General features: G+C 45.3%; 1 protein-coding gene across 1 annotated transcript; it reads left to right on the top strand.

The window, feature by feature from the left end:
• Window positions 1-968: 968 nt before the first annotated feature.
• Window positions 969-22,523, top strand: wbp1la (WW domain binding protein 1-like a). Its single transcript, XM_056292029.1, has 4 exons — window positions 969-1,122; window positions 12,780-12,882; window positions 14,099-14,260; window positions 20,145-22,523. The coding sequence occupies exons 1-4, from the start codon at window positions 1,060-1,062 to the stop codon at window positions 20,624-20,626; spliced, it is 810 nt and encodes a 269-aa protein (XP_056148004.1). The 5' UTR covers window positions 969-1,059; the 3' UTR covers window positions 20,627-22,523.
• Window positions 22,524-27,810: the final 5,287 nt, after the last annotated feature.

Below are 27,810 nucleotides of genomic sequence, written 5' to 3'. Positions count from 1 at the left end.
AGTTTGGGTAATGGATGGATGGATGGACTCTCTTTCAGCCTTCAAATCCCATCTCAAAACATACCTTTTCAAACTGGCATATTCAGTCTGATCCACACCTCATTGAGTTTTGTGCAGATGATGATTTTATACTTATCTGTTGTATTAACTTTTTTATTGTCCACCCTGATTGTTTTGATTTTATGCTGTCTGATACAGTGCTACTTGTTTTTAACTGTGTTCTGTAAGGTGTCCTTGAGTGCTCTGAAAGGCGCCCACAAATAAAATGTATTATCATTATTATTATTATTACTTTTGGCTGCTCCCGTTAGGGTTCGCCACAGCGGATCATCCGTTTCCATCTCTTCCTGTCCTCTGCATCTTCCTCTGTCACACCAGCCACCTGCATGTCCTCCCTCACTACATCCATAAACCTCCTCTTTAGCCTTCCTCTTCTCCTCTTCCCTGGCAGCTCCATATTCAGCATCCTTCTCCCAGTATACCCAGCATCTCTCCTCCACACATGTCCAAACCATCTCAATCTTGCCTCTCTTGCTTTGTCTCCAAACCGTCCAACCTGAGCTGTCCCTCTAATATACTCGTTCCTAATCCTGTCCTTCTTCGTTACTCCCAATGAAAATCTTAGCATCTTCAACTCTGCCACCTCCAGCTCCACCTCCTGTCTTTTCATCAGTGCCGCTGTACTGTCTACATCCTATTCCGATTACTAGGTCAAATTAAGACATTTTCATTTATTTGTCAACATGGCTAGAAATATCATCTAATCAGTTCGAAGCAAGTTTTACCACATGTATATTAAAGCGACAGCTGACGTTCACTTCGACCTCCGGTTTAAAGTGACAGCTCAAAGAGCCAATGGATATTCGAGAAATTATGACTTTTCAATAGACCAATGGTAAAGTACATGAGGGGCGGGACTAAAACGTCAGTCGGGGTAGTTCCCCTCTGCCTGTGTTGTGTTGCCTCTCATGCGCTGCCTGCTTCTGCCCCGAAGAAGAAGAAGATGATCATTCTAATGAAAGCTTTGCAGTAACACCAGATTAGTTTGCTCTTCTGGCGATGGGTTTCCAACACGTCAACGCTGGACACGATAATCCAACGGTAGCGACGCCGGGCGCCGAGGTAAACACGCTTCAAGGTAGCTGGTGGCAGGAGTAGCTGCGCGAGCTTTGCTAGCTTCGTTAGCGTCATCTGACCGACTGTTGTTGCTTTTCCTTTCATTTGCGTAGCGGCCAGTACGTAGTAAGGGGACGCGTTCATGTATTGATCTTATTGTACCGCACGTGCCGGTACGTAGTAAGGGGAACGCTTTCCTGTATTGATCTTATTTTACCGCACGTGCCGGTACGTAGTACGGGGAACGCGTTCATGTATTGATCTTATTTTACCGCACGTGCCGGTACGTAGTAAGGGGAACGCGTTCCTGTATTGATCTTATTTTACCGCACGTGCCGGTACGTAGTAAGGGGAACGCGTTCCTGTATTGATCTTATTTTACCGCACGTGCCGGTACGTAGTAAGGGGAACGCGTTCCTGTATTGATCTTATTTTACCGCACGTGCCGGTACGTAGTAAGGGGAACGCGTTCATGTGTTGATCTTATTTTACCGCACGTGCCGGTACGTAGTAAGGGGAACGCGTTCATGTGTTGATCTTATTTTACCGCACGTGCCGGTAAGTAGTAAGGGGAACGCGTTCCTGTATTGATCTTATTTTACCGCACGTGCCGGTAAGTAGTAAGGGGAACGCGTTCATGTGTTGATCTTATTTTACCGCACGTGCCGGTACGTAGTAAGGGGAACGCGTTCCTGTATTGATCTTATTTTACCGCACGTGCCGGTAAGTAGTAAGGGGAACGCGTTCCTGTATTGATCTTATTTTACCGCACGTTTAGCACGGACCTGCACAGTGTTGGCCGGTCCACAGTTCGCTGCAACGTGCCTTCCATCTGCGGTGCCTGTCGGGGGACAATCACACAAACCCGTCTCTCAGCAGCGTGTACTCTCACAGCAGGGCAGCAGAGGTTTACGGGGACTTCTCTCGTTTGTTGTTGTTGTGATTTGTGTCCCCGCGGTTTAAGGCTTCTGCCTCTCCTCTGCCCGGTGCTTTAGAAATGACTTGACTTGTATAGAGCCCCCTTCTTATGTTTTGTTGTGTTTGTGCATTCTGTCTGCGTTTGTTTTGATGGTGGAAATGTTGTGTTGTATTGTGTTGTGTTGTGTGTCGTGTCGTGTTTCCTCTGCGAGTCATTGTATGTGTGTCAATAAAAAAGGAAAAAAATCACACAAACTACAAGATACAACACAACTGTGAGAAGGGTGCATCATAGTAGATATTACCTCCACCAGCATTTAAAAACAATAGGACTGGGATGCAGGTTGTCAGGACAGAAGCAGCACTCATGTATGTGTGAGTGTGCGGTTTTTTGGCCCTAAACCAGTATTTCAGATGTGTTTTGAACATGGCGAGGCTGGTAGAGCTCCATGCTGGACAGTGCGGAGTTCCACAGCTGAACACTGCATGAACAAAACGAACCTGGAAATGGCCCTGTGAGTTTCTATGTGACTAATTTGTTAGCAACCTGTCTAAGATGTGGCCTAGTTAATGGTCCTGGTGGAATAACTAGTAATAATACCTAGTATAAGAAGAGAGACAGACAAGCTAGAATAATGGGCGCTATCTTAGTCAAACCCATAACTGATTGCCAGGCCAGGTTGGGGAAAGAGTTCAAGCCACCAGTTATTGTGTCGATGCTAACTCTGTCCAGGGTAAGGGTAGATGTTACAGGCCAAGGTTGGCGCTGGATAAATGATGAAGGGTTGCTCGATAGCTGCAGTCACAATTGCACCAATGGAAGTGATGACGAACATTAACTAAATGTGATGCCAGTACCACACGCTGCTTCAGCAATTCATTCAGTTTGTTCCATTTGCTTAACTCGGACAAGCAATCTCTGGCCAGGGAACACTTGCTGTTTGATAAGTGTGTGTGTGTGTGTGTGTGTGTGTGTGTGTGTGTGTGTGTGTGTGTGTGTGTGTGTGTGTGTGTGTGTGTGTGTGTGAAGGATATTCGGTGGGTGCAAAGTGTAATGGTGCACTAGAAAACACCTGATGTTGACTTAAGTTAGTGAAAGAACATATCTGAAAGAAGGGAGTCAGGCGTTGATATATGTGTTTGCATGCGTGGGGTGTGTGGGGGATATGCATGCAGGGGGTTGTTTACTTACATTCCACACCAACATGTTGGGCATCTAATTCCAAAGTGGGGTCTGCTGAGTCAGATCTAGACAGCGTCTCAGCTGGTGAGCTCATGTTGTTGCTGGTTCCTGAGCAACAGCTCAACATTCTTTCCCTCTTCTTTTTTTATTCTTTGGGTTATGTTGTCTTACCAGTGAGGTCATGTCTTTCTTACTTGGCATCAGACAGGTAAATTTAGTAACCTTTTCAGTCATAATCGACATCCTATATTGTTATTCATGTCGGCACCAATAATACTACGATGAAGTAATCAGAGATCACATAAGCTAGCCTAGTCAGGACGGTTGAGTTGGCCAGAAAGACGTATGGGCATTAGGGCTGCCAGTGAATATTCCAAATTGGAATATATAACTGAATTGTAAAAGAAGAAAACAGACATCCGAGTATGAAAATTAATATTCGTTTGTGGGGGGGGGGGGGCAGCACAACTGGCTGTTGGCCTTGGGCAATGTACTGAATGCACTGCATGACGGACAGGAGTCACACAATTTCACTTTCATTTTCTCTTGCTCAGCAAACATGGGAAAATACTCTCCAATTGTTTATTTAAACCAGTATGAATATTACCTAATCTTTATCAAAATTAGGCTATTGAATAACACATCTATTACAAATCATTCATCTCGCGAGTGACAGCGCGTTCTCATTTCTCAGACTAGCACCAACCACGGCAAGGGGGGGGGGGTCTGTGGCCTTTAAATTGAGTTTTACAGTATAGGACATTATTTGATTTATTTTGTAATGTGTAGGTATGTAGATCTTTTAAAACACATGTTTATGTTGAAATAAATATACCTATACAAGTAGTTGTATCTCTCGTATTGGTTTGCCCTCTTATGGACATAATCCGCAAAAATATATTTGAATGGGTTCGAATCTTTGTGTTTTTTAGAAGGAATAATCGAATGTCATTTTTTCGCCAATTTTGACAGCCCTAGTGGGCATCAATGAATTGTCTCTGGTCCCTTACACATGAGGGGTAATGATGAGATGTACAGTAGGCTCACCTCAATGAACTGCTGGCTGGCTCGTTACTGTAATGAGCAGCAAGGTGTGGGTGTCATCTTAATATTCAAGTCTATTTTCAATTTAACTTCTAAACTTGAATCTAAATTCCAATCTGTTGAGGCTCTTCTTCTAAGTCCATCTCCCTCAGTCATGAACAGACTCAGCTCAGTCCAGATTGTGATACTCTATCGAGCGCCTGGTTCTTGCTCACTATTTCTTGAAGAATCTGGGGGATTTATCTCAGGTCTTGTTACTCATTCTGATGAGATTCTAAATCTTGGTGATTTCAATATTCATCTGGGTAAGGCTGCTGATCCTCTTAAGTAAAGCTTTTCTGGCACTAGTTGATACTTTTGGGTTCACTCAGTTTGATCAAGAGTTGACTCATTGCAGTGGTAACACCCTTGATTTTATCTAAAGGGGTAGCTGTTTCTGATCTGAATTTCTTGCCAACCACATCTGTTGTGTCAGATCATTTTCTCATTATGTTTGAAGCATAATTGGCCTGTCCAGTTAATGTCGGCACAGATGTAATTGCCACTCGCCACATTGGTCCATCCATTGTAGCTACATTTGGCCAGCAGCTGCCTGAAGTCTTGGCTCTTTTCACTATAGAGATGGGAGTGTTAAAAGTTTCACTAGTGACTTAAAAGTATCCCTCTCTAGTCCCCTCAATTCAGTTGCACCTCTCACTACCAGAGCTAGGGGACTACAGAGGCCTACAACCTGTTTAATGATGAGACACGTGCTCTTAATCAGACCTGCAGGAGACTGGAACGTAAATGGTGGAAATCAAAATGGGAAGTTTTTTCCCTGTCTTGGCATGAGTGTTTATTAAAATACAAGTGTGCTGAAGCTGCTGCGAAAGCAGTTTATCTCTCTCGCTTAATCAATATTAATCCCAGATTTCCCTTTGACAACTAAATTTACTAAAAAGCAGCTTTCTGTTAAGCTGCTCATCATTCACGGCCCATGAGTTTCTAGACTTTTTCTGCAACAAGGCTGATAAGATCAGAAACTAAATCTGGAGCTGCACTAGCTAGAGTTCTTCAACTCCAACTACTGCAGATCCTATCTTACCAAATTCAAATCTATACAATGAGTCACTGATAGTCCCTGTTATTACAGCTTTTGAGACTATCTCTCTTAATACTTTGACTGAGCTCTTGTTAGCGTCTAAACCAAATACTTGCCTACTTGACCCTTTACCAGCAAAACTTTTTAAAGACCTGTGGCCTTTCCTGGGACCTACAATGCTAGACATTATTAATTTATCACTGGCACCGTTCCCAGCAGTTTTAAGATGGCTGTGGTCGAACCTCTACTAAACTGCACCACAATCCAGTGTCTCTTTATAACTATCGACCAGTCTTTAATCTTCCATTCTTTTCTAAAGTGCTAGAGAGAGTTTTGTATCAACAACTTGCAACCCATACAGAAGAAAACTATCTACTATATGAACCCTTTCAATCGGCTTTCAGCGCATGTCACTCCACTGAAACTGCTCTGACCAGAGTGGTCAATGATCTTTTACTAGCTATGGAGTCTGACTCCACCTCTGTGCTTCTATTGCTAGCCCTCAGTGTAGCCTTTGATACCATTGATCACTGTATACTATTTGACAGATTAAATTGTAATTTTGGTGTCTCTGGCTTAGTGTTCTCTTGGCTTAAGTCCTACTTAGCTGGAAGAACACATTGTGTCTGCTATAGTAATGTTACATCAAAATTCTCTGACGTTAAATATGACATACCTCAGGGCTCAGTTCTTGGCCCTCTACTTTTCTCTCTTTACCTCTTGGCAAAATTATATGCAGTCTTGGAATAAATTTCCATTGCTATGCGGTAAGGGTGGGTGAAAAATCGATTCTTAGATGCATGCAGTAATTAGCAACTCTAAAATATTGGCTAATGTGGGGTTGAGCTGTTATTTGTTTTGCCTTGTGTTTTTAAATGACACAGGCCATAGGGTTTGTGTATGTGAGCAAGCTGCCCAGCCACTACGCAAGAAAAAGTGGCACGTGGATACGGCCGCAGTGTAATCAGTAAATTTGGGAGAAATAACCATTTGTATTGTTAAGATTAATACTCATCCCACATCTTTTGTTACTAGAAAATCAAGCAGCTATGAATGATATAGTTGTAAAGTCACAGGATGTTAAATATCATGTTAGGCCAACGGTAATGTTGATGGTAGCAAGTGCTGGTTGACAAGACTGCTACAATAGTGGCTCACTAGTCAGCAACGTAATCCATTAGTCAGTCTGTTTAACTTGTTAAGTGACAACCGATTTTTATGCATGTGGTTAGCCTGGCATGCGCTGAAATGATTAAATATATTCGAACAGTTAACATGGAGACCCATTCGGCCATGTTGATATGCAAAGCCTGTGTCCTCTTCAAAGGCTCTGATTCATTCCCACGTGGTAATAATGGAAATGGTAATGTTAGGTGCAGCCAAATAACTTTGTAGTTTCTGGTGACCATTCCACCGCTTTCCACAATCCATTATCTGCATACCAACTAAGGTCTGTCACTGGTCTGCTTAATGTCAATAGTCTCAAAGGCCCATGTCAAATCTTTTTGTAATACACGTGTGAATAAGTTAATCGTCGTAAATCACATTTTAATGGCCTTACACATGCGAAATAGGTAGCGATTGTACAGAAAACAGCTATTATAACAGGGGTCTGAAATTCAGATGTGACCAGAAATTTAAAGCGCTTTGAGTGGCTGTTGCAGCTAGATTGATTGATTGGTTGATTGATCCAGATTCTCTCATAAAAGATTAAGTCTCGATGCAGAAAACTCAATAAATGGAAATTTAAAGCTGAAGTCTTGACTGGGCTGTACGCTCCTTACGGCTGCTGCTGAACCAGCTGAATGGTGAAATGTAACGGACGTAAAACATGTGTGTCGTGTTTACATTCTAAGCTAGGCTACTTCTTCAGTTTTGGTGAGGATGGCTGAGTGTGAACAACCAAAGTTGGATCCCATATGACTAGCACCCTCTGGCTTAAAAGCCATCGTACGGAAGCATTTTTGGCTTCTGTGAAGTTGAAGGGAAAGAGGACCTGGAAAAGAGCCACACTGTATGCAAGTCGTGTCTAACTAAAATGAAATATTTTGGGAACACAACAAACACGGGAAACCATATTTCATGTTTCCACCTGGAGTTGGAGAAAAAACAGCTGGTTGCAGTTGCTGCCAACCAGAGAACAATTGAACAAGTGATGTCAAAGCTTCCACCAAACTCAGAAAGGACGAAGCGAATCACAAAGTCGACCGCAACTTTTATTGCCACCGATTTGCACCCATACTCAGACATGTAGAACCAGGACTTTCGGGCTATGCTGCACACTTTGGAGCTGAGATCCCATCTCGGCGTTTTTTCCCCGACACAGCAATACCCACACTCTACAACGAAATCAAAACCAAAGTCATGGAATCATTGAGGAAAGCGGGTAGGGTACCAATAACATGCGATGCGTGGACATCCACCGCTACAGAATCTTATGTCACCATAACTGCGCACTTTATTACCGATGACTGGCAGCTCGTGTCTCACGTGCTCCAGACAAGAGCAATGTGTGACAACCACACGGGTGCAAATGTGGCCGAGCTGTTGCAAAATGTAGCAGAAGAATGGCAGTTCACTCCCAAAGATCTAGTTTTAGTGACTGATAACGCTGGGTAAATTTCCTACATGTGAGATGTTATGCCCACACACTAAATCTGGCATCCCAGCAAGCATTCAAGTTGCCCACTGTATCAAGGCTACTGGGGAGGGTCAGAAGTATTACCACGTTTTTCCACTGCAGCACCACTGCAAAACACCAGCTTGAGGAGAAGCAGAAGCTACTTGGTCTGTTGTGTCACAAGCTGAAAACAGACGTCACCTGCAGGTGGAACAGTGCTTATGAGATGGTTGACAGGTTTCTGGAGCAACAAGCTGCGATCTACACCACCTTACTCTCTCCTCGGGTGAGGAGAGGAGAGGCCGACCTCTGCACTCTCAGTGAAGCAGATGTCTCAAATGCAGAGGCTGTTATTAAGGCCCTAAAGCCAATGAAAGATGCAACTACTCATATCAGAGGAGATCACCCCCACAGTGTATTTGATTGCCCCGCTGCATGCTCAACTCATGCAGGACACAAAGGACAGTATTGGAGAGTCACCAAAGGTCCGGGAGATAAAGCAGGCCATCAACAGGGACCTCAGCAAGAGGTGCACCAGTGAGCAGGAGGGAAACACTCTTCACACAGCCTCTGCTCTTCACCCACGTCTTAAGGGACTGCCTTTCCTTTCTGAGGAGGAGAGAGTGGAGACGTATGGGACAGTGATCGATGAGGCTGCATCGCTAGAGGTAACTCTGCCATTTAATGTGATGCAAAAATCAATTTGAAACACGTAAAATGTCACTTTGGGCTTAAGACATTTAATTAACTTATCCAACTGACAAAATAAAATATTCCATAAACAATACAATAATTTTGATATCGAATAGAAAAAAAGTAAATTTGTGTTTGGTTAATGATCTTGTTCAAATGTGGTTTGGGTTGAAGATGACATTGTGATTTAAAATTGTAAGGTTATTGTTTTTACCTGTTCTTGTTGTGTTTATCTACAGCAAGAGGTGAGAGCTGAAGAGGAGGAAAACCCAGAGCACAACACAATGAGTGAGGAGGACCCCCCTCATCCCAAGACCACTGAGGAGCAACACCAAAGTCCCTCTGCTCCCAAAAGAAAGGCTTCATCTTCTCTGCTAGTGGATCTGCTGGGGCAGACCTCCTCTGATGCTGGAGTTCAGCAGCCTATGTCAGCCTCTGCCAGAGCTGAGGAGGAAGTGACCAAGTGTCGTAGTCCTTCACCCCTCTCTCTCTCTCTCTCTCTCTCTCTCTCCCTCTCCCTCTCTCCCTCTCCCTCTCCCTCTCCCTCTCCCTCTCCCTCTCCCGCTCTCGCTCTCGCTCTCTCTCTCTCTCTCTCTCTCTCTCTCTCTCTCTCTCTCTCTCTCTGAGGACCCTCTCAGTTGGTGGGTGGAGTAAGAATAAGGTGATTTTCCCCTGATTTCCAAGTTGGCCAAGAGATATTTGTGTATGCCAGGCACCAGTGTCTCTGCAGAGAGAGACTATCTATTACAGGGGATATAGTTACTGCACAGCGGAGCATGTAGACCAACTCCTGTTCTTACACAAAACTTACACATTCCAGCACTCACCAACTAAGCACATTTGCTATGTTGCACTTCCATGCATATCCATGATTGTGGCCTATTATTTGTATTTTCTCCACTATTCATCGTTTTACCACATATTCCACAGAAAGCGTTAGTTTTGTATGAGAGCTGGTACAAAATTCTGTTTTTGTATGAAAGCGTTTTTTTATTATTATTTTAATATACGCCAAAAAAAAAAAATTCTTTTCTTTTTTTTTCCTTTTTTTTTGTTGTCTGAGGGATTCTGTACTCATTGCCCATAACAGGAGGATTTGGGTTGAAGTCTTTATTATTTACATTTGTGAATGAGGGCAGCTTTTTATGTTATCAAGTGATTGCTGAAGTCTTGCTGAAGCCCGTGTTGATTTACAAGGATGCTGCTACAGGCACACTTTTGTTTCTTTTCTTGTTGGTTCTTTGCAATGGTGGGAAACGGGGCCTTTCAGCTGACACATCTCTTCTATTTGTTACTGTATTAATAAAAGGTAATGGAAGTAAATTCATCTGTTTATTTTAATTATGGATCATTACAAATGTGCTGTTTTTATATATATACATTTATTTCTGATTTTTCCCTTTTTCTCCCAATTTAGTGGCCAATCGATCCCTATTCTAGTCCAAACATCCACCCTCGTACTGCATCATGCGTTCGCCAGCTGCATCTCTCCGACCGGCGGTCTCAAAGGAGTCGCCTCGCCACTTTCGTGACAAGGCGACTCCAGACCGAACCACTTCTTTTTTCCGACACACACAGACGCATTCATGTGACGTACACAAGCCAACTCCGCCCCCTCCCGAAGACGGCGCTGCCAATTATTGCTGCTTCATCAAATCCGGCCATAGTCGGATCTGATGAGACCGAGGCGTGAACCCCGGTCCCCAGTGGGCAACTGCATCGACACTAAGCCGATGCTTAGACCGCTACACCAACGCGGACCCCAATATGCTATGTTTTAAAGTAGCAAGTAGTCACACAGTGAGAAAAAATAAATCATGTATAGAAATCAAAAATGTTGATGCATCAAGATGCATCAATAATCGTTTTATAGTCACATCGTACCCCTCTGAATCAGAATTGAATCGAATTATGAGGTCCCACCCCTACTAGAGAGTCCCACCCCTACTATGCTGATGATACTCAGCTGTATGTGCCTATAAGGGCTGATGATCATACTCAGATCACTAACTAACAGAGGCCTGCTGGCTACTGTGAAAAACTGGATGTCACTTAACTTTCTGTTTTTAAATTCAGATAAAACCGAGATGCTGGTCATTGGCCCTGCTAGACACAGACACCAATTTGATCAAGTAACGATAACAATCGACAACTCTGTGGTTTCACAAAGTGTGGCAGCCAAAAATCTTGGTGTTACGTTTGATCCCAGCCTTTCCTTTGGTAAGCACATTAAAGAAATCACCAAGACTGCCTTTTTTCACTTATGTAACATAACTAAAATTCGGTCTTTTCTCTCCATGGCTGACGCAGAGTCTCTAATACATGCATTTGTTTCATCCAGACTTGATTACTGTAATGTTGTGTTCTCAGGTCTGCCACATTCTAGTACTAAAGGTCTTCAGATGGTTCAGAAAGCTGCTGCTGGTAGAATCCTAACTAGAACGAGGACATTTGACCATATTACACCAATTCTTGCCTCCCTTCATTGGCCTCCTATCCATGTTAGATCAGAATACAAGGTGCTTCTGCTGACTTATAAAATCCTAAATGGGCTTGCCCCATCCTACCTGTCTGATCTCCTTAAACCTTACAGTCCATCTCGAGCTCTTGGTTCTCAAAATACAGGGCTCCTGTGTGTACCCAAAGTTAAGAAGAAGTCAGCTGGGGGCAGCAGGGCCTTTTCCTATCGGGCTCCAGTGTTGTGGAATAACCTGCCTGCTGCCATCAGACCATCAGAGTCCGTTGAGTCCTTTAAATCCAAACTTAAAACTCGTCTGTTTGTCTTAACCTACAATTGGTTGTCTTTAAGTTGAGTCCTTCACAACCTGGACTGCATGGCGGGTCGGTTTCTGTCTCAATGAATTTACCAACCACTGTTCTGCTGACCAGATTACAGAGTCTAGATTATAGCGTATAGAGTATAGATTATTGACTATTGCAAACTGTTCTGTTCTCTCACATGTCTTTTCTCTCTCTCTCTCTCTGAATGATGTCTTGTCCTTTTTCTTCTTCGTGTATGAGAATGGTGTGATGTGAGTCTCCCCCGTGTGCACATGCAGTCTGTCCTCCTCCCAGGTCTTCATGGTGACAGTGGTCGCCACCGCGACACTGCTTGGTATCCTCCTCATTTTTTATATATATCTTATAAATCCATATCCTGTTTCAATGTTATATCCTTCGCTCACGCTGATGTGTGAATGTTTTTTTCTTGTCTCTTCTCCTATGTATGTGAATGGTGTGATGTGAGTCTCCCCTGTGTGCATGTGTAGTCTCCTTCTGTCAGGTCTACATGATGATGTGTGTTGCGTGGCTCAGGTCCTAGGCTGTTCCCTTGGCGTCTGGACACTGCTCGGCATCTTGCTCATCATATTCCTATACCTTATAATTCCATTATACTTCTGTTATCCTTTTTCAGTGTTGTATTCTGAAAATTGTGTACATGCAACATCCATTGCACGTCTGTCTGTCTGATCCTCTTCTGTTGCTCTTCCTATTTTCCCCCCTGTTAAAGGGTATTTTAGGGAGTTGTTCCTTATCCCTCGCAAGGGTCTAAGCACAGGATGTTGTATTGCTGTAAAGCCCTCTGAGGGAAATTTGTGGTAATGGGCTAGACACATAAAATGGACTTGACATAGGATCTTTTTGGACTATATTGATGGTTGTTAGCCAATTTATGAGTGTGCAGGACTTCAATTATATACAAGATATTAGATCATTTATTTTAACCAAAAAAGGCACACATATTAGGGCCACATTCCTGCCTTTAGCCTTGACCAAATTACTGGCTTTGGATTGAGGTCTGGTCCCTGGGCACTACAGAATTGGCTGCCAACTGCTCCTAATAGGTTAAATATAGAGGATACACGTGGGCTTTGTGTGAAAATGTACTCAGCAAATAAAGTGAATCTACGTCTTACTGTGACACCATGATGTAGGCCTATATCTCGGTTGGAGCCAACCTTTTCTGACACAACAATGTCAGGAAATCTCTGATTGTGTGTGTAGTAATTCAGCAGTGCCCATAATGCATCATGATGCTGTCTTACATATTACTGTATCAGAGTTCAGTCACTTTCAGTTGCAGCTCAGTTTGACCACAGCTGGTGCACTGTTGTGTTTTGCAGCATAAGCTGGTGTGCCAGGGAGCGAACAACCATAGCTATGTGTGTGAATCCGGCCACTGCTGCGGGGAGACTCAGTGCTGCAGCTACTACTACGAACTGTGGTGTGAGTTACCGGGACGGCTTCTGCCTCCTCCTCCTCCTCCTCTGTCTTTACTGGCTATGTCCCAATGTTCCAAAGCATATTGCCTAATAAGCAGTATTGCATGATGGGATCTGCAGTCTTTCATGGCATTTTACTAGTTTAACATTTGAAAATTGGTCTCTGAACCAGAATATCAAGAAACCTGGCTAAGTAGTTTGACGTTCACCTTTCTTGGCTCACAATTGTCTCTCTCCACTTACCTGCTGCTGATCCCCCGTGTTCACCAGATGTGAAGGTCATTATACTTATATAGAATTCAGAGTTTACTATTGGCATACTGTAGTCATGATTGTACATAATTACACTACACATTGTGCTTGTCAATCATTCAGCCTTCAGCTAAACAGCCCATTTCTCACAGACCTGTCATTCTCATCCAAAGACATGTACACTTGTAGAAGTTAGAGTCGGTAGTTTAGATTGAGATTAAATGACTGAATGAATCAAAGCTGGGTCATACTTTTGAAAAATACTTTGGATAATTTCAAAGTCGGGGTGCTGCACAAAATCTTGCGTAAATGATGCAAACAATTGCAAGTTTTGTCATGTAAATCACCTCATCACAGTGGTTCATCCTAGTGGAGCAAGAAAGGCAATGTTTACAACTGGGCTGGGATGCGATGTGGACTCATTTCTGGTTGACACAGTGCAGTCGGCCTCTGACTGTTGTCTGTGAGTGGGACTTGTTTACCTGGCTGTGCTGCAGGGAGTTGGCAGCCTGGCTGTCTCATGTTATGGCTAGAGCAGCCTTGTGCCATTTTACTTGTGCCAAGTATTTAAAAACTTAGTGAGCACTCCCTGCTCTTTCAAAGTTGAGGGGGCACTTCATAAACTAACTCGGTGCCGAGTGCTTGCTTATGGACCATCTGTAATCATTTGGGTACCCAGTAGAGGATACTTACTAAGATACTTAGTCCTCTTCATCCCCGATGGGATATAACGCTACGATGAGCTTGCTCCACTGCAGTCAGTCCTGCATGTTGTACTTCTCCCCACATCAACACAGTAGAGGGTCATCACAGCATTTTACCCTTGCATCAGCCATTCCTAATGGTCAGAAGGGAAGGCCAAATCAAAGGCTTGGTCAAGACTGATGGTTAATATTATCTGGTAGTCTGAGGGATTCACGCACCCAAGCTTACCTCCCCTGCCCCCTACCCCCTTCCCAACTCTACAGGGTTCTGGTTGGTGTGGACTCTGATCATTATTCTGACATGCTGCTGTGTTTGTCAGCACCGCCGCTCCAAACAGCGCTTCCAGCAGCAGCGGCGGCAGAATGAGATCAACCTGATGGCGTACAGAGAAGCCCACAACAACACACAGCTGCCCCTCTACCTCCGTGAGTTGTCCCCTCATCTTCTGTGGAACTTGAGTCATTCTAAAGGGCACGCTGCAGCTATCACAGAAAGGTGAACCAGTTCATCTGGACACAACGTTAACTGACAGAAACATTCATCACTCATCCTAGGGCCCTGACACAGTCGGCCAGTGTCGGGCCATCGGTGAGCATCTGTGACCCTATTTTCTGCGGTGTGTCCTGCACCATTGGCACTAGTCGGGCCCTGTCGGCAGCTCTTCAGCCGATTCAGCGTGTTGAAAAGAACGTACATGCTAGTTGGGCGTCGGCTGTAGTCGTTGTGGTGTGTTCAAGTACTGCTTTTTGGCCGAGACGTGAGGCGACGCAACAGTCGGCCTTCATCACCGCTAGTCGGTTTGGTATGTCTGGACCCTAAACTGACTGCAGGTGTCCCCACCCTTACAAACAATACAGTGGCATAACAACCCAAACCAACGACCAGCTTCATATGCAACTTGCTATGACCATTACCTAGAGTTTCACTGGCCATGTGTACTATTCACAGAGGGCTGAGGAATAGGTGCAGTCACAGCATCGTTGCCATCTTACAATGATGTGCTCACAACCATTCCTCAGACCTGTAAATAGTACACATGGCCAGTGAAACTCTCGGGAATGAATCAGAATCAGAAATACTTTATTAATCCCCGAGGAGAAATTGGGTCCTATTACAGACACTCATGTTCTAGTAAAGAAAACTAACAAGATACAAGAAAATAGAAATAAGAAAACAGAAACAAACAGAAATAGAAGATAAAATAAGAGATGGAAATAAGAATAAAATATGTAAACATATGTGCATCCTGCTCCAGCATATACCACCCTGTCTATTCTGTATTACTGCGGCATGAAACAAACGGCACAAACACCTGACAGGGTGAAACAAGTGGAAGGGCTAGTCTGATGACTATTGAATCAGAGTGTTTGACACACTGAGGGAGGAGTTGTAAAATTTGATGGCCACAGGCAGGAATAACTTCCTGTGGTGCTCTGTAGTGCATTTCAGAAGAATGAGTCTATCAGTAACAGTACTCCTGTGCCCGACCGGCACGTCATGGAGTGGGTGGGAGACATTATCCATGATGGCACATCATTTCAACAGTGTCCTCCTCTCAGGAACTGCCGCCAGAGAGTCCAGCTCTACCCCCACAATGTCACCGGCCTGGCGGATCCGTTTATTGAGCTTGTTTGCATCCACTACCCTCAACCTACTGCCCCAAAACACAACAACAAACAGGAGAGCACTGGCCACCACAGACCCATTCCACATCCTGAGCATTGTGTGGCAGATGTTGAAGGACCTCAGCGTCCTGAAAAAGTAGAGACAGCTCTGTCCCTTCTTGTAGAGGGCATCAGTGTTCTTAGCCTGGTCCAGATTATTGTCTATGTACACCCTCAGGTACTTGTAGTATTCCACAGTGTCCACACTGACCCCCTGGATGGAGACAGGGTCACTGATGTCATGTCCCTCCTATGATCAACAACCAGCTCCTTTGTCTTAGTCACGTTGAGCTGCAGATGGTTCCACTCACACCATGTGACAAAGTTCCCCACCACAGCCCTGTACTCAGCCTCCTCGCCCTTGCTGATGCCTCTGACTAGCAGTCATCAGAGAACTCCTGAAGATGACAGGACTTTGTGTGGTAGTTGAAGTCCGTGGTGTAGAGGGTGAAAAGGAAGGGAGACAGGACCGTCCCTGCAGAGCCCCAGTGTTGCTGACCACTCTGTCCAACACACAGTGTTGCAGGCGCACATACTGTGGTCTAATGGTCACAGCAATTTGCATAAGGAACCGATCGTTGGTTTGGGTCGTTTTGCCACTGTATTATTTATAAGGGTGGGGGTACCTGAAGTCACTGTATTGTTTATAAGGGTGGGGACACCTGCAGTCACTGTATTGTTCATAAGGGTGGGGGCACCTGAAGTCACTGTATTGTTTATAAGGGTGGAGTACATGAAGTCACTGTATTGTTTATAAGGGTGGAGTACATGAAGTCACTGTATTGTTTATAAGGGTGGGGACACCTGAAGTCACTGTATTGTTTATAAGGGTGGGGGTACCTGCAGTCACTGTATTGTTCATAAGGGTGGGGGCCCCTGAAGTCACTGTATTGTTCATAAGGGTGGGGGCACCTGAAGTCACTGTATTGTTTATAAGGGTGGGGGTACCTGCAGTCACTGTATTGTTTACAAGGGTGGAGTACATGAAGTCACTGTATTGTTTATAAGGGTGGGGGTACCTGAAGTCACTGTATAGTTTATAAGGGTGGGGGTACCTGCAGTCACTGTATTGTTTATAAGGGTGGGGGACACCTGCAGTAACTATTGTTTATAAGGGTGGGGACACCTGCAGTCACTGTATTGTTTATAAGGGCGGAGACACCTGCAGTCACTGTATTGTTTATAAGGGTGGAGTACCTGAAGTCACTGTATTGTTTATAATGGTGGGGATACCTGAAGTCACTGTATTGTTTATAAGGGTGGGGACACCTGCAGTCACTGTATTGTTTATAAGGGTGGGGACACCTGTAGTCACTGTATTGTTTATAAGGGTGGGGACACCTGCAGTCACTGTATTGTTTATAAGGGTGGGGGTACCTGTAGTCACTGTATTGTTTATAAGGGTGGGGACACCTGCAGTCACTGTATTGTTTATAAGGGTGGGGACACCTGCAGTCACTGTATTGTTTATAAGGGTGGGGACACCTGCAGTCACTGTATTGTTTATAAGGGTGGGGACACCTGTAGTCACTGTATTGTTTATAAGGGTGGGGACACCTGCAGTCACTGTATTGTTTATAAGGGTGGGGACACCTGCAGTCACTGTATTGTTTATAAGGGTGGAGACACCTGCAGCCATTGTATTGTTTATAAGGGTGGAGTACATGAAGTCACTGTATTGTTTATAAGGGTGGGGGTACCTGAAGTCACTGTATTGTTTATAAGGGTGGGGGTACCTGCAGTCACTGTATTGTTTATAAGGGTGGGGACACCTGCAGTCACTGTATTGTTTATAAGGGTGGGGGTACCTGAAGTCACTGTATAGTTTATAAGGGTGGGGGTACCTGCAGTCACTGTATTGTTTATAAGGGTGGGGGTACCTGCAGTCACTGTATTGTTTATAAGGGTGGGGACACCTGCAGTCACTGTATTGTTTATAAGGGTGGGGGTACCTGAAGTCACTGTATAGTTTATAAGGGTGGGGGTACCTGCAGTCACTGTATTGTTTATAATGGTGGGGATACCTGAAGTCACTGTATTGTTTATAAGGGTGGAGTACATGAAGTCACTGTATTGTTTATAAGAGTGGGGACACCTGCAGTCACTGTATTGTTTATAAGGGTGGGGACACCTGTAGTCACTGTATTGTTTATAAGGGTGGGGACACCTGCAGTCACCATATTGTTTATAAGGGTGGGGGTACCTGCAGTCACTGTATTGTTTATAAGGGTGGGGGTACCTGCAGTCACTGTATTGTTTATAAGGGTGGGGGGTACCTGCAGTCACTGTATTGTTTATAAGGGTGGGGACACCTGCAGTCACCATATAGTTTATAAGGGTGGGGGTACCTGCAGTCACTGTATTGTTTATAAGGGTGGGGATGCCTGCAGTCACTGTATTGTTTATAAGGGTGGGGACACCTGCAGTCACTGTATTGTTTATAAGGGTGGGGTACCTGCAGTCACCGTATTGTTTATAAGGGTGGGGGTACCTGCAGTCACTCTATTGTGTCTAAGGGTGGGGACACCTGCAGTCACTCTATTCTGTATAAAGGTGGGGGTACCTGCAGTCACTCTATTGTGTATAAGGGTGGGGTAGCTGCAGTCAGGTGGGAGTGAAGAGGTCAGTTGGATGATGGTGATGATGATGGTTTATGATGATGATGATGGTGATGATGATGGTTTATGATGATGGTGATGATGATGGTTTATGATGATGATGATGGTGATGATGATGGTTTATGATGATGGTGATGATGATGATGGTGATGATGATGGTTTATGATGATGGTGATGATGATGATGGCGATGATGATGGTGATGATGATGATGGTGATGATCATGGTTTATGATGATGGTGATGATGATGATGGTGATGATGATGGTTTATGATGATGGTGATGATGATGGTTTATGATGATGGTGATGGTGATGATGATGGTTTATGATGATGGTGATGGTGATGGTGATGATGATGGTTTATGATGATGGTGATGGTGATGATGATGGTTTATGATGATGGTGATGGTGATGGTGATGATGATGGTTTATGATGATGGTGATGGTGATGGTTTATGATGATGGTGATGGTGATGATGATGGTTTATGATGATGGTGATGATGGTGATGGTGATGGTGATGATGAAGGGTTTCTGTCAGTACGTGTTGTGTCCAGATGAGCTGATCAGCCTTCTCTGGCATGTTCCTACTGGATTACTGAGCAGCAGCAGACAGACACACTGCACCTGTCTTAGAGACCCTTTCTACCAACCCCCCAGCTTGTGGGGGAAGGTGGAGAGTTGGAGTTCTGTTCTCCTCAGAAATGCACATGATTTATTTTTTGTATGAAACATTCAAACATCAGCACTGGCATGATATTATGGGGGGTTTGTGATTCTCAGAGGATATTTTCTGTATTTTGAGGTCAGGCTGTGTTTTTTAAGGGTCTGTGAAACGATGGTTGGATATAGAGCATTCATTTCCCCGATTGGTTCAAGCCTGACAACGTTAGCATCGTAGCACATGTCAGTGTCAAGGTCCAGTGCACGATAACAGGGCAGCAACAGAATCACCTGAACGACCATGGACGTGTCCTTTTTAACAACGGTGAACTCGTCGTAGGTCATAGTGGTCTTCCCTAACTGTGACTATTAAGACTTCGTCTTGGACAACAGCAGTGACTTATTTAGATAGGAACTATTTGTTCGTTAACGAAGCGGCCCGTTTCAGCCTGGTGTAAACTTCTGCTCTGTGCTGGAGTTCGTTCTTGGACAGAGGATTTTGTTTTTGGACTGCGTTGCAGGTTTTTTATGTGTTTGGTGGTGTCGTTTTGGGGAAATTTTGGATGTGTTTTTTGTGTGTTACGCTGCTGTGGGCTGGGGGAAACGAAATATTTCTTTGTGTATGCAAATACGTCTAAGAAATTGTTCCTGATTCCTAATTCCTGATATGTGCAGAAGTGCTTGGTGTTACGCCAAAATTTGTGACTGTTGAAATCTGTGACTGTGGTTAAGCTACATAAAAATGGGGAATACCCCATGAAAGTTGGGTGGTGGGCTGGCAGACATCTCCAGTTCCTCCTACCTACCATCTGGTTAAGTTTAGGTATGGGTTTGGTGACATCATCGGAGAGGGTGAAAAATGGGGACCAACTTCAAAAATACCAAGCCAGGGTGTCCAGGTGGCGTGGCGGTCTATTCCGTTGCCTATCAACACGGGGATCGCCAGATCGAGTCTCCATGTTGCTTCCGGCTTGGTCGGGCGTCCCTACAGACACAATTGGCCGTGTCTGCGGGTGGGAAGCCGGATGTGGGTTTGTGTCCTGGTCGCTGCACTACTGCCTCCTCTGGTCGGTCGGGGCACCTGTTTGGGGTGGGGGGGAACTGGGGGGAATAGCGTGATCCTCCCACGTGCTACGTCCCCCTGGTGAAACTCCTCCTGTCAGGTGAAAAGAAGCAGCCGTTGACTCCACATGTATTGGAGGAGACATGTGGTAGTCTGCAGCCCTCCCCGGATCGGCGGGGGTGGAGCAGCAACCGGGACGGCTCGTAAGGGTGGAGTAATTGACCAAGTGCAATTGGGAAGAAAGGGGGAGGGGGGGTCAACAACTAAATAAGTAAATACCAAACCTATCCTTTCATCTTTAGGGTTCCTACCAGACTACCTGCTGCCGGCTTATGAAGAGGTTGTTGATCACCCAGCCACACCGCCACCCCCTTACAGTTCTCTGCAGTCTGCAGTGCCACCTACAGAATCCCCTGATGGCCATCTAACCCCACCCTCACCATCTGTGGCCACTCCTCCTGATGCACAACCACTCACTGCAGCGCCAGTTTCCACTCAGACCCAACAGCACAACAGCCACCTCAGCAACAAGGACTTGATGCCGGGCCGGTACCGGCGCTTCACAGGGGACTCCGGAATTGAAGTGTGTGATGGCCAGGAACTGTGGGAATTGTGGGATCAGCAAGGCTTTCTGGGCAGGGAGGAAGAGGAAGAAATGGAAGACCCATGTGACATCTGTGGTCCCCAGACCACAGCAGACCCCCGTGTTCCAGATGCAGAAACACAAATGCACAGAGACAGAGAGGAGCACTCTCCAGCTGCAGACCTGCAGCATCCGAGCTAGTCTCGTAGAATCCCTTCCCTGCACTCCACCACAGCAGCCAAACGCCTCAGTAACGTGCTGGGGTTGGGGCTTGTATTGTTTGTTTGACTAACATTCATGAATGTGTATGACGGGCCTCGTGAGGTGGCGCTATCACAAGTATGAGACAAGATTTTGATACTTTGGACTTTAAAGTGTTTAAACACACCACCCGCTGTCAGTTGTATATTACATCGATGGTTGTCGAGGATAAGCTTCTGGTGTCACAGCCGTGCTTAACAGAAAGGGTCTCCAAGTGGCTCTCTCATCATCCACCATGTAACGAGTTCTCAACACAGAAATGAACAAAAACATGCGGGATGATGGAAAGCAGGTTTAGAAACCATTGTGTGTCCATTTGTGTGTCTGCATTTACAGTGTCCAAATCCCCTGACTTGGGTGCAACACAAAGCTTCTTATAATGGCCTTTTTTTGTGTTGTCATGGTGCCATAAATCAGTAGCCTTGGGATGTGTTTCCAGTTTTGTGCTTTTTTATGGAAAAAAGTGGGATTTTTTCTGCACTTCAGCAAACAAAGTGCACGTGATGAAGCCCACTTTTCATAGCAAACAAGGTTTGCTGAAGTCACAGCCAGCAGACATGTAGTTACTGTAAGTAGCCCAGAAGCCTTAAAATGATTCCTTCCAACACAACTGAGGTGCCTTGTGATCAGATCTGAAAGCCGCTATCAACGTCTACCAGCTACCGCCTGGACGTACTTCCTCAGGTTCATTCCATACTTCTCCTGGCTGGTGATGATGCCAAGTATCAGCCGCTTACATCAGCTGAAGTTCTGCTCCTCCTTGGTTTTGATTGTTCAAGAATTAGAAGTGCAGTCTCTGCATTTTCACCTCTCAAAATATGGACCCCCCCCCCCCCCCGAGTTGTCTTCTTCTCTGGCTCTGGAAGAAGAACCAGGAGAGGCCAGCACTTGTAATAATGCAGCAGCTTCTTCTTCTTTGACAGCTGCTCCCATTTGTTTTAATGTCGCAAAGGCCATAGTTAAAAGGAAATGCTGTCATCACAGCTTGATGTTGCTTTTTATTTGAAAATATCAAGATGCATTAAGATTTTTTTTCTGGTCTGGAGGGTCTTGAAGAACATTATTCCATACCATGTTAACAAACAGCACTTACCCCTTCACCTTATTAGCCCACAGATGTAGCCAGCGTTAATGTACCAGGTAATAAGATCACATTACAGAGGATGAATTGAGAGCCTCAGATTGTGGGCATATTGTATCCCCAGAACATCAACGATAAGAACATCACAGTTAAGAGTTAAGCTCTTTCTTATACCTGATCCATCACTGTTATTGTTAGAGAGGTTGTGCCATTGTGTTGAAGGTTGATGTAGTTAGCTTCTACAAGATAGACGGTGTGTTATTTAACACAAGATGGAAACATACAGCCCACTGGGAGAAAACATACAGCCCACTGGGAGAAAACATACAGCCCACTGGGAGAAAACATACAGCCCACTGGAAGAAAACATACAGTGCACTGGGAGAAAACATACAGCCCACTGGAAGAAAACATACAGTGCACTGGGAGAAAACATCCAGCCCACTGGGAGAAAACATCCAGCCCACTGGGAGAAAACATACAGCCCACTGGGAGAAAACATACAGCCCACCGGGAGAAAACATCCAGCCAACTGGGAGAAAACATACAGCCCACTGGGAGAAAACATCCAGCCCACCGGGAGAAAACATACAGCCCACTGGGAGAAAACATACAGCCCACTGGGAGAAAACATCCAGCCCACTGGGAGAAAACATCCAGCCCACTGGGAGAAAACATACAGCCCACTGGGAGAAAACATACAGCCCACTGGAAGAAAACATACAGCCCACTGGGAGAAAACATACAGCCCACTGGGAGAAAACATCCAGCCCACTGGGAGAAAACATCCAGCCCACTGGGAGAAAACATCCAGCCCACTGGGAGAAAACATACAATGCACTGGAAGAAAACACAGCCCATGGGAGAAAGCATACAGCCCAGTGGGAGAAAACATACAGCCCACCGGGAGAAAACATACAGCCCAGTGGGAGAAAACATACAGTGCACTGGGAGAAAACATACAGCCCACTGGGAGAAAGCATACAGTGGACTGGGAGAAAACATACAGCCCACTGGGAGAAAACATACAGCCCACTGGGAGAAAACATACAGCCCACTGGGAGAAAACATACAGCCCACTGGGAGAAAACATACAGCCCACTGGGAGAAAGCATACAGTGCACTGGGAGAAAACATACAGTGCACTGGGAGAAAACATACAGCCCACTGGGAGAAAACATACAGTGCACTGGGAGAAAGCATACAGTGCACTGGGAGAAAACATACAGCCCACTGGGAGAAAACATACAGCCCACTGGGAGAAAACATACAGTGCACCGGAAGAAAACATACAGTGCACTGGGAGAAAACATACAGTGCACTGGGAGAAAACATCCAGCCCACTGGGAGAAAACATCCAGCCCACTGGGAGAAAACATCCAGCCCACTGGGAGAAAACATCCAGCCCACTGGGAGAAAACATACAGTGCACTGGGAGAAAATATCCAGCCCACTGGGAGAAAACATACAGCCCACTGGGAGAAAGCATACAGCCCACTGGGAGAAAACATACAGCCCACTGGGAGAAAACATACAGCCCAGTGGGAGAAAACATACAGTGCACTGGGAGAAAACATACAGCCCACTGGAAGACATATTCAACAATATTCACCACAATTATTTTGTCTTTTCTGCACTTTTCTATACGCAGCATGTAACAGTGGCCTTTCAGCCTGTGTGTGTGTGTGTGTGTGTGTGTGTGTGTGTGTGTGTGTGTGTGTGTGTGTGTGTGCGTGTGCGTGCATCTTAATTGTATGCCCTTGTTATTATACCCAAAATGATATTATAGTTTTGCTTGTCAAGCATGTTTTGTATGAAATATTTGACAAAGAGTGGCTATTAAATGGTGTAGAGGGTAACCTGGTATGTTTCTAATTATTTCGCTGACTTTTGACGTCCCACCATGATGTACATCCAGATGTGTCAAGTAAAGTGTGTTTTGACACTTACTGACCCTGCTGCAACATGTTGAGATTCTCGAGGTTTCTTGAGTCTTAAAGATGGCGTTTCCAGTAGTTTTTATTTAGAAAACAGAATATTGTGCATATTGGAAAATACAAGTGCAATCAAAGCAGCACAAATACACATCATTGCTAAGTGACTTTTCCATGGCTAATGCATTAAAGTAGCGTTTGCTTTGTCATTACAGAAACGTAGATGGCTAAAAACGTTGGACTATAAGCCGTCCTCACATGAAGTAGAGGTGAAATGTGATTACCATCATTACCATCACCTTGTAGTTTTATCACATCACATTTTCCCTGGACAGTTTGAAACTCACAAGCACATCATGACATTTATCAATCAACCGAATAATCAACTGGTTAAAAGTCTTTCAAAACCAACTGCTTTTCATCCCTGCCTCACCTCTGTTTAAATCTTTGCATTCATTGACCCACACTAGACACTGATCCACACTAGACACTGATCCACACTAGACACTGACCCACACTAGACACTGACCCACACTAGACACTGATCCACACTAGAAACTGATCCACACTAGACACTGATCCACACTAGACACTGATCCACACTAGACACTAATCCACACTAGACACTGATCCACACTAGACATTGACCCACACTAGAAACTGATCCACACTAGACACTGATCCACACTAGACACTGATCCACACTAGACACTGAACCACACTAGACACTGATCCACACTACACACTGACCCACACTAGACACTGATCCACACTAGACACTGATCCACACTAGACACTGATCCACACTAGACACTGATCCACACTAGACACTGACCCACACTAGACACTGACCCACACTAGACACTGATCCACACAAGAAACTGATCCACACTAGACACTGATCCACACTAGACACTGACCCACACTAGAAACTGATCCACACTAGACACTGACCCACACTAGACACTGATCCACACTAGACACTGACCCACACTAGACACTGATCCACACTAGACACTGACCCACACTAGAAACTGATCCACACTAGACACTGACCCACACTAGACACTGACCCACACTAGACACTGATCCACACTAGACATTGACCCACACTAGACACTGACCCACACTAGACACTGATCCACACTAGAAACTGACCCACACTAGACACTGACCCACACTAGACACTGATCCACACTAGAAACTGACCCACACTAGACACTGACCCACACTAGACACTGATCCACACTAGACACTGATCCACACTAGAAACTGATCCACACTAGACACTGATCCACACTAGACACTGATCCACACTAGAAACTGACCCACACTAGACACTGACCCACACTAGAAACTGATCCACACTAGAAACTGACCCACACTAGACACTGATCCACACTAGAAACTGACCCACACTAGACACTGACCCACACTAGACACTGATCCACACTAGACACTGATCCACACTAGACACTGATCCACACTAGACACTGACCCACACTAGACACTGATCCACACTAGACACTGACCCACACTAGAAACTGATCCACACTAGACACTGACCCACACTAGACACTGATCCACACTAGACACTGACCCACACTAGAAACTGATCCACACTAGACACTGACCCACACTAGACACTGATCCACACTAGACACTGACCCACACTAGACACTGACCCACACTAGACACTGATCCACACTAGACACTGACCCACACTAGACACTGACCCACACTAGAAACTGATCCACACTAGACACTGACCCACACTAGACGCTGATCCACACTAGACGCTGATCCACACTAGACGCTGACCCACACTAGACGCTGATCCACACTAGACGCTGACCCACACTAGACGCTGACCCACACTAGACACTCACCCACACTAGACACTGACCCACACTAGACACTGACCCACAGTAGACACTGATCCACACTAGACACTGATCCACAGTAGACACTGACCCACACTAGACGCTGACCCACACTAGACGCTGATCCACACTAGACGCTGACCCACACTAGACGCTGACCCACACTAGACGCTGACCCACACTAGACACTGACCCACACTAGACACTGACCCACACTAGACGCTGATCCACACTAGACGCTGACCCACACTAGACACTGACCCACACTAGACACTGACCCACACTAGACGCTGACCCACACTAGACGCTGACCCACACTAGACACTGACCCACACTAGACACTGATCCACACTAGACACTGACCCACACTAGACACTGACCCACACTAGACACTTATCCACACTAGACACTGATCCACACTAGACACTGACCCACACTAGACACTGATCCACACTAGACACTGACCCACACTAGACACTGATCCACACTAGACACTGACCCACACTAGACACTGACCCACACTAGACACTGACCCACACTAGACACTGACCCACACTAGACACTGATCCACACTAGACATTGACCCACACTAGACACTGACCCACACTAGAAACTGATCCACACTAGACACTGACCCACACTAGACACTGATCCACAGTAGACACTGACCCACACTAGACGCTGATCCACACTAGACGCTGATCCACACTAGACGCTGACCCACACTAGACGCTGACCCACACTAGACACTGACCCACACTAGACACTGACCTACACTAGACACTGATCCACACTAGACACTGACCCACACTAGACACTGATCCACACTAGACGCTGACCCACACTAGACACTGACCCACACTAGACACTGATCCACACTAGAAACTGATCCACACTAGACACTGACCCACACTAGACACTGATCCACACTAGACGCTGATCCACACTAGACGCTGACCCACACTAGACGCTGACCCACACTAGACGCTGACCCACACTAGACGCTGACCCACACTAGACGCTGACCCACACTAGACACTGACCCACACTAGACACTGACCCACACTAGACACTGACCCACACTAGACACTGACCCACACTAGACGCTGACCCACACTAGACGCTGATCCACACTAGACGCTCACCCACACTAGACGCTGACCCACACTAGACGCTCACCCACACTAGACACTGACCCACACTAGACGCTGACCCACACTAGACGCTGACCCACACTAGACACTGACCCACACTAGACACTGACCCACACTAGACACTGATCCACACTAGACACTAACCCACACTAGACTGGCAGATGATTATCTTTGCAATCACCACTAGTAGAGCAGGGCAACATATGGATATAATATGGATATGTTGATACGAGACTTGATGTGTTGTGGGATTGTGGTTCTGGTAATATGGGGCGGCATGGTGGGTTAGTACTGCCGCCTCACAGCAAAAAGGTCCAGAGTTTGAACCCCAGGGTTGTCCAACCTTGGGGGTCGTCCTCTGTGTGGAGTTTGCATGATCTCCCCGTGTCTGCGGTGGGTTTTCTCCGGGTGCTCCGGTTTCCCCCACCATCAAAAAGTCATACATGTTAGGGTTAGTACTCCTGTCTGTGCCCCTGAGCAAGGCATGGCAAGACGAACTGGAGTTGGTCCCCGGGCGCTGCACTAGCGGCTGCCCGCCGCTCCTAGCTACACAGCTAAGATGGCTTAAATGCCGAGAAAGAGTTGCCCCACGGGGATTAATAAAAAGTAGTAAATATGGTGATATAACTTAAATGTTGTCATTCCCTGGTCTTACAGGCTGCATCACAGTTAAGTCAGGCCATTTTCTCAACTTATTCCTCTGTTTTAGTGACATGAACAATGAATGTCTCTACAGGCTTGGTCATCATATCCCCATTACTCATGATGTCTGTGAATGTTCTCATTCATCCAGGTCATGGTTATCCAAAAGATTTGAATCAAGTGCAACTGGACTTGGTATATATATAGATATATCTATATCTATATCTATATATATACCAAGTCCAGTGGCACTTGATTCAAATCTTCTGGATTACTCATGATCATTTATTAATATTTTCTTGTGTGTAAATATTTTATGAACGCACCAATGACCATCCCCAAAATATCGTCACATTATCAATGTTGTGTGTTCACTCAAAAATATGGTTTTATGTGCTTTTGTCAGTGTCGCCCAGCCCTAGTGGCTATT

Source organism: Lampris incognitus, chromosome 13 (genome assembly GCF_029633865.1).
Source record: "Lampris incognitus isolate fLamInc1 chromosome 13, fLamInc1.hap2, whole genome shotgun sequence".
Lineage (NCBI taxonomy): Eukaryota > Metazoa > Chordata > Actinopteri > Lampriformes > Lampridae > Lampris > Lampris incognitus.
This window is presented reverse-complemented; position numbering and strand designations above follow the sequence as displayed.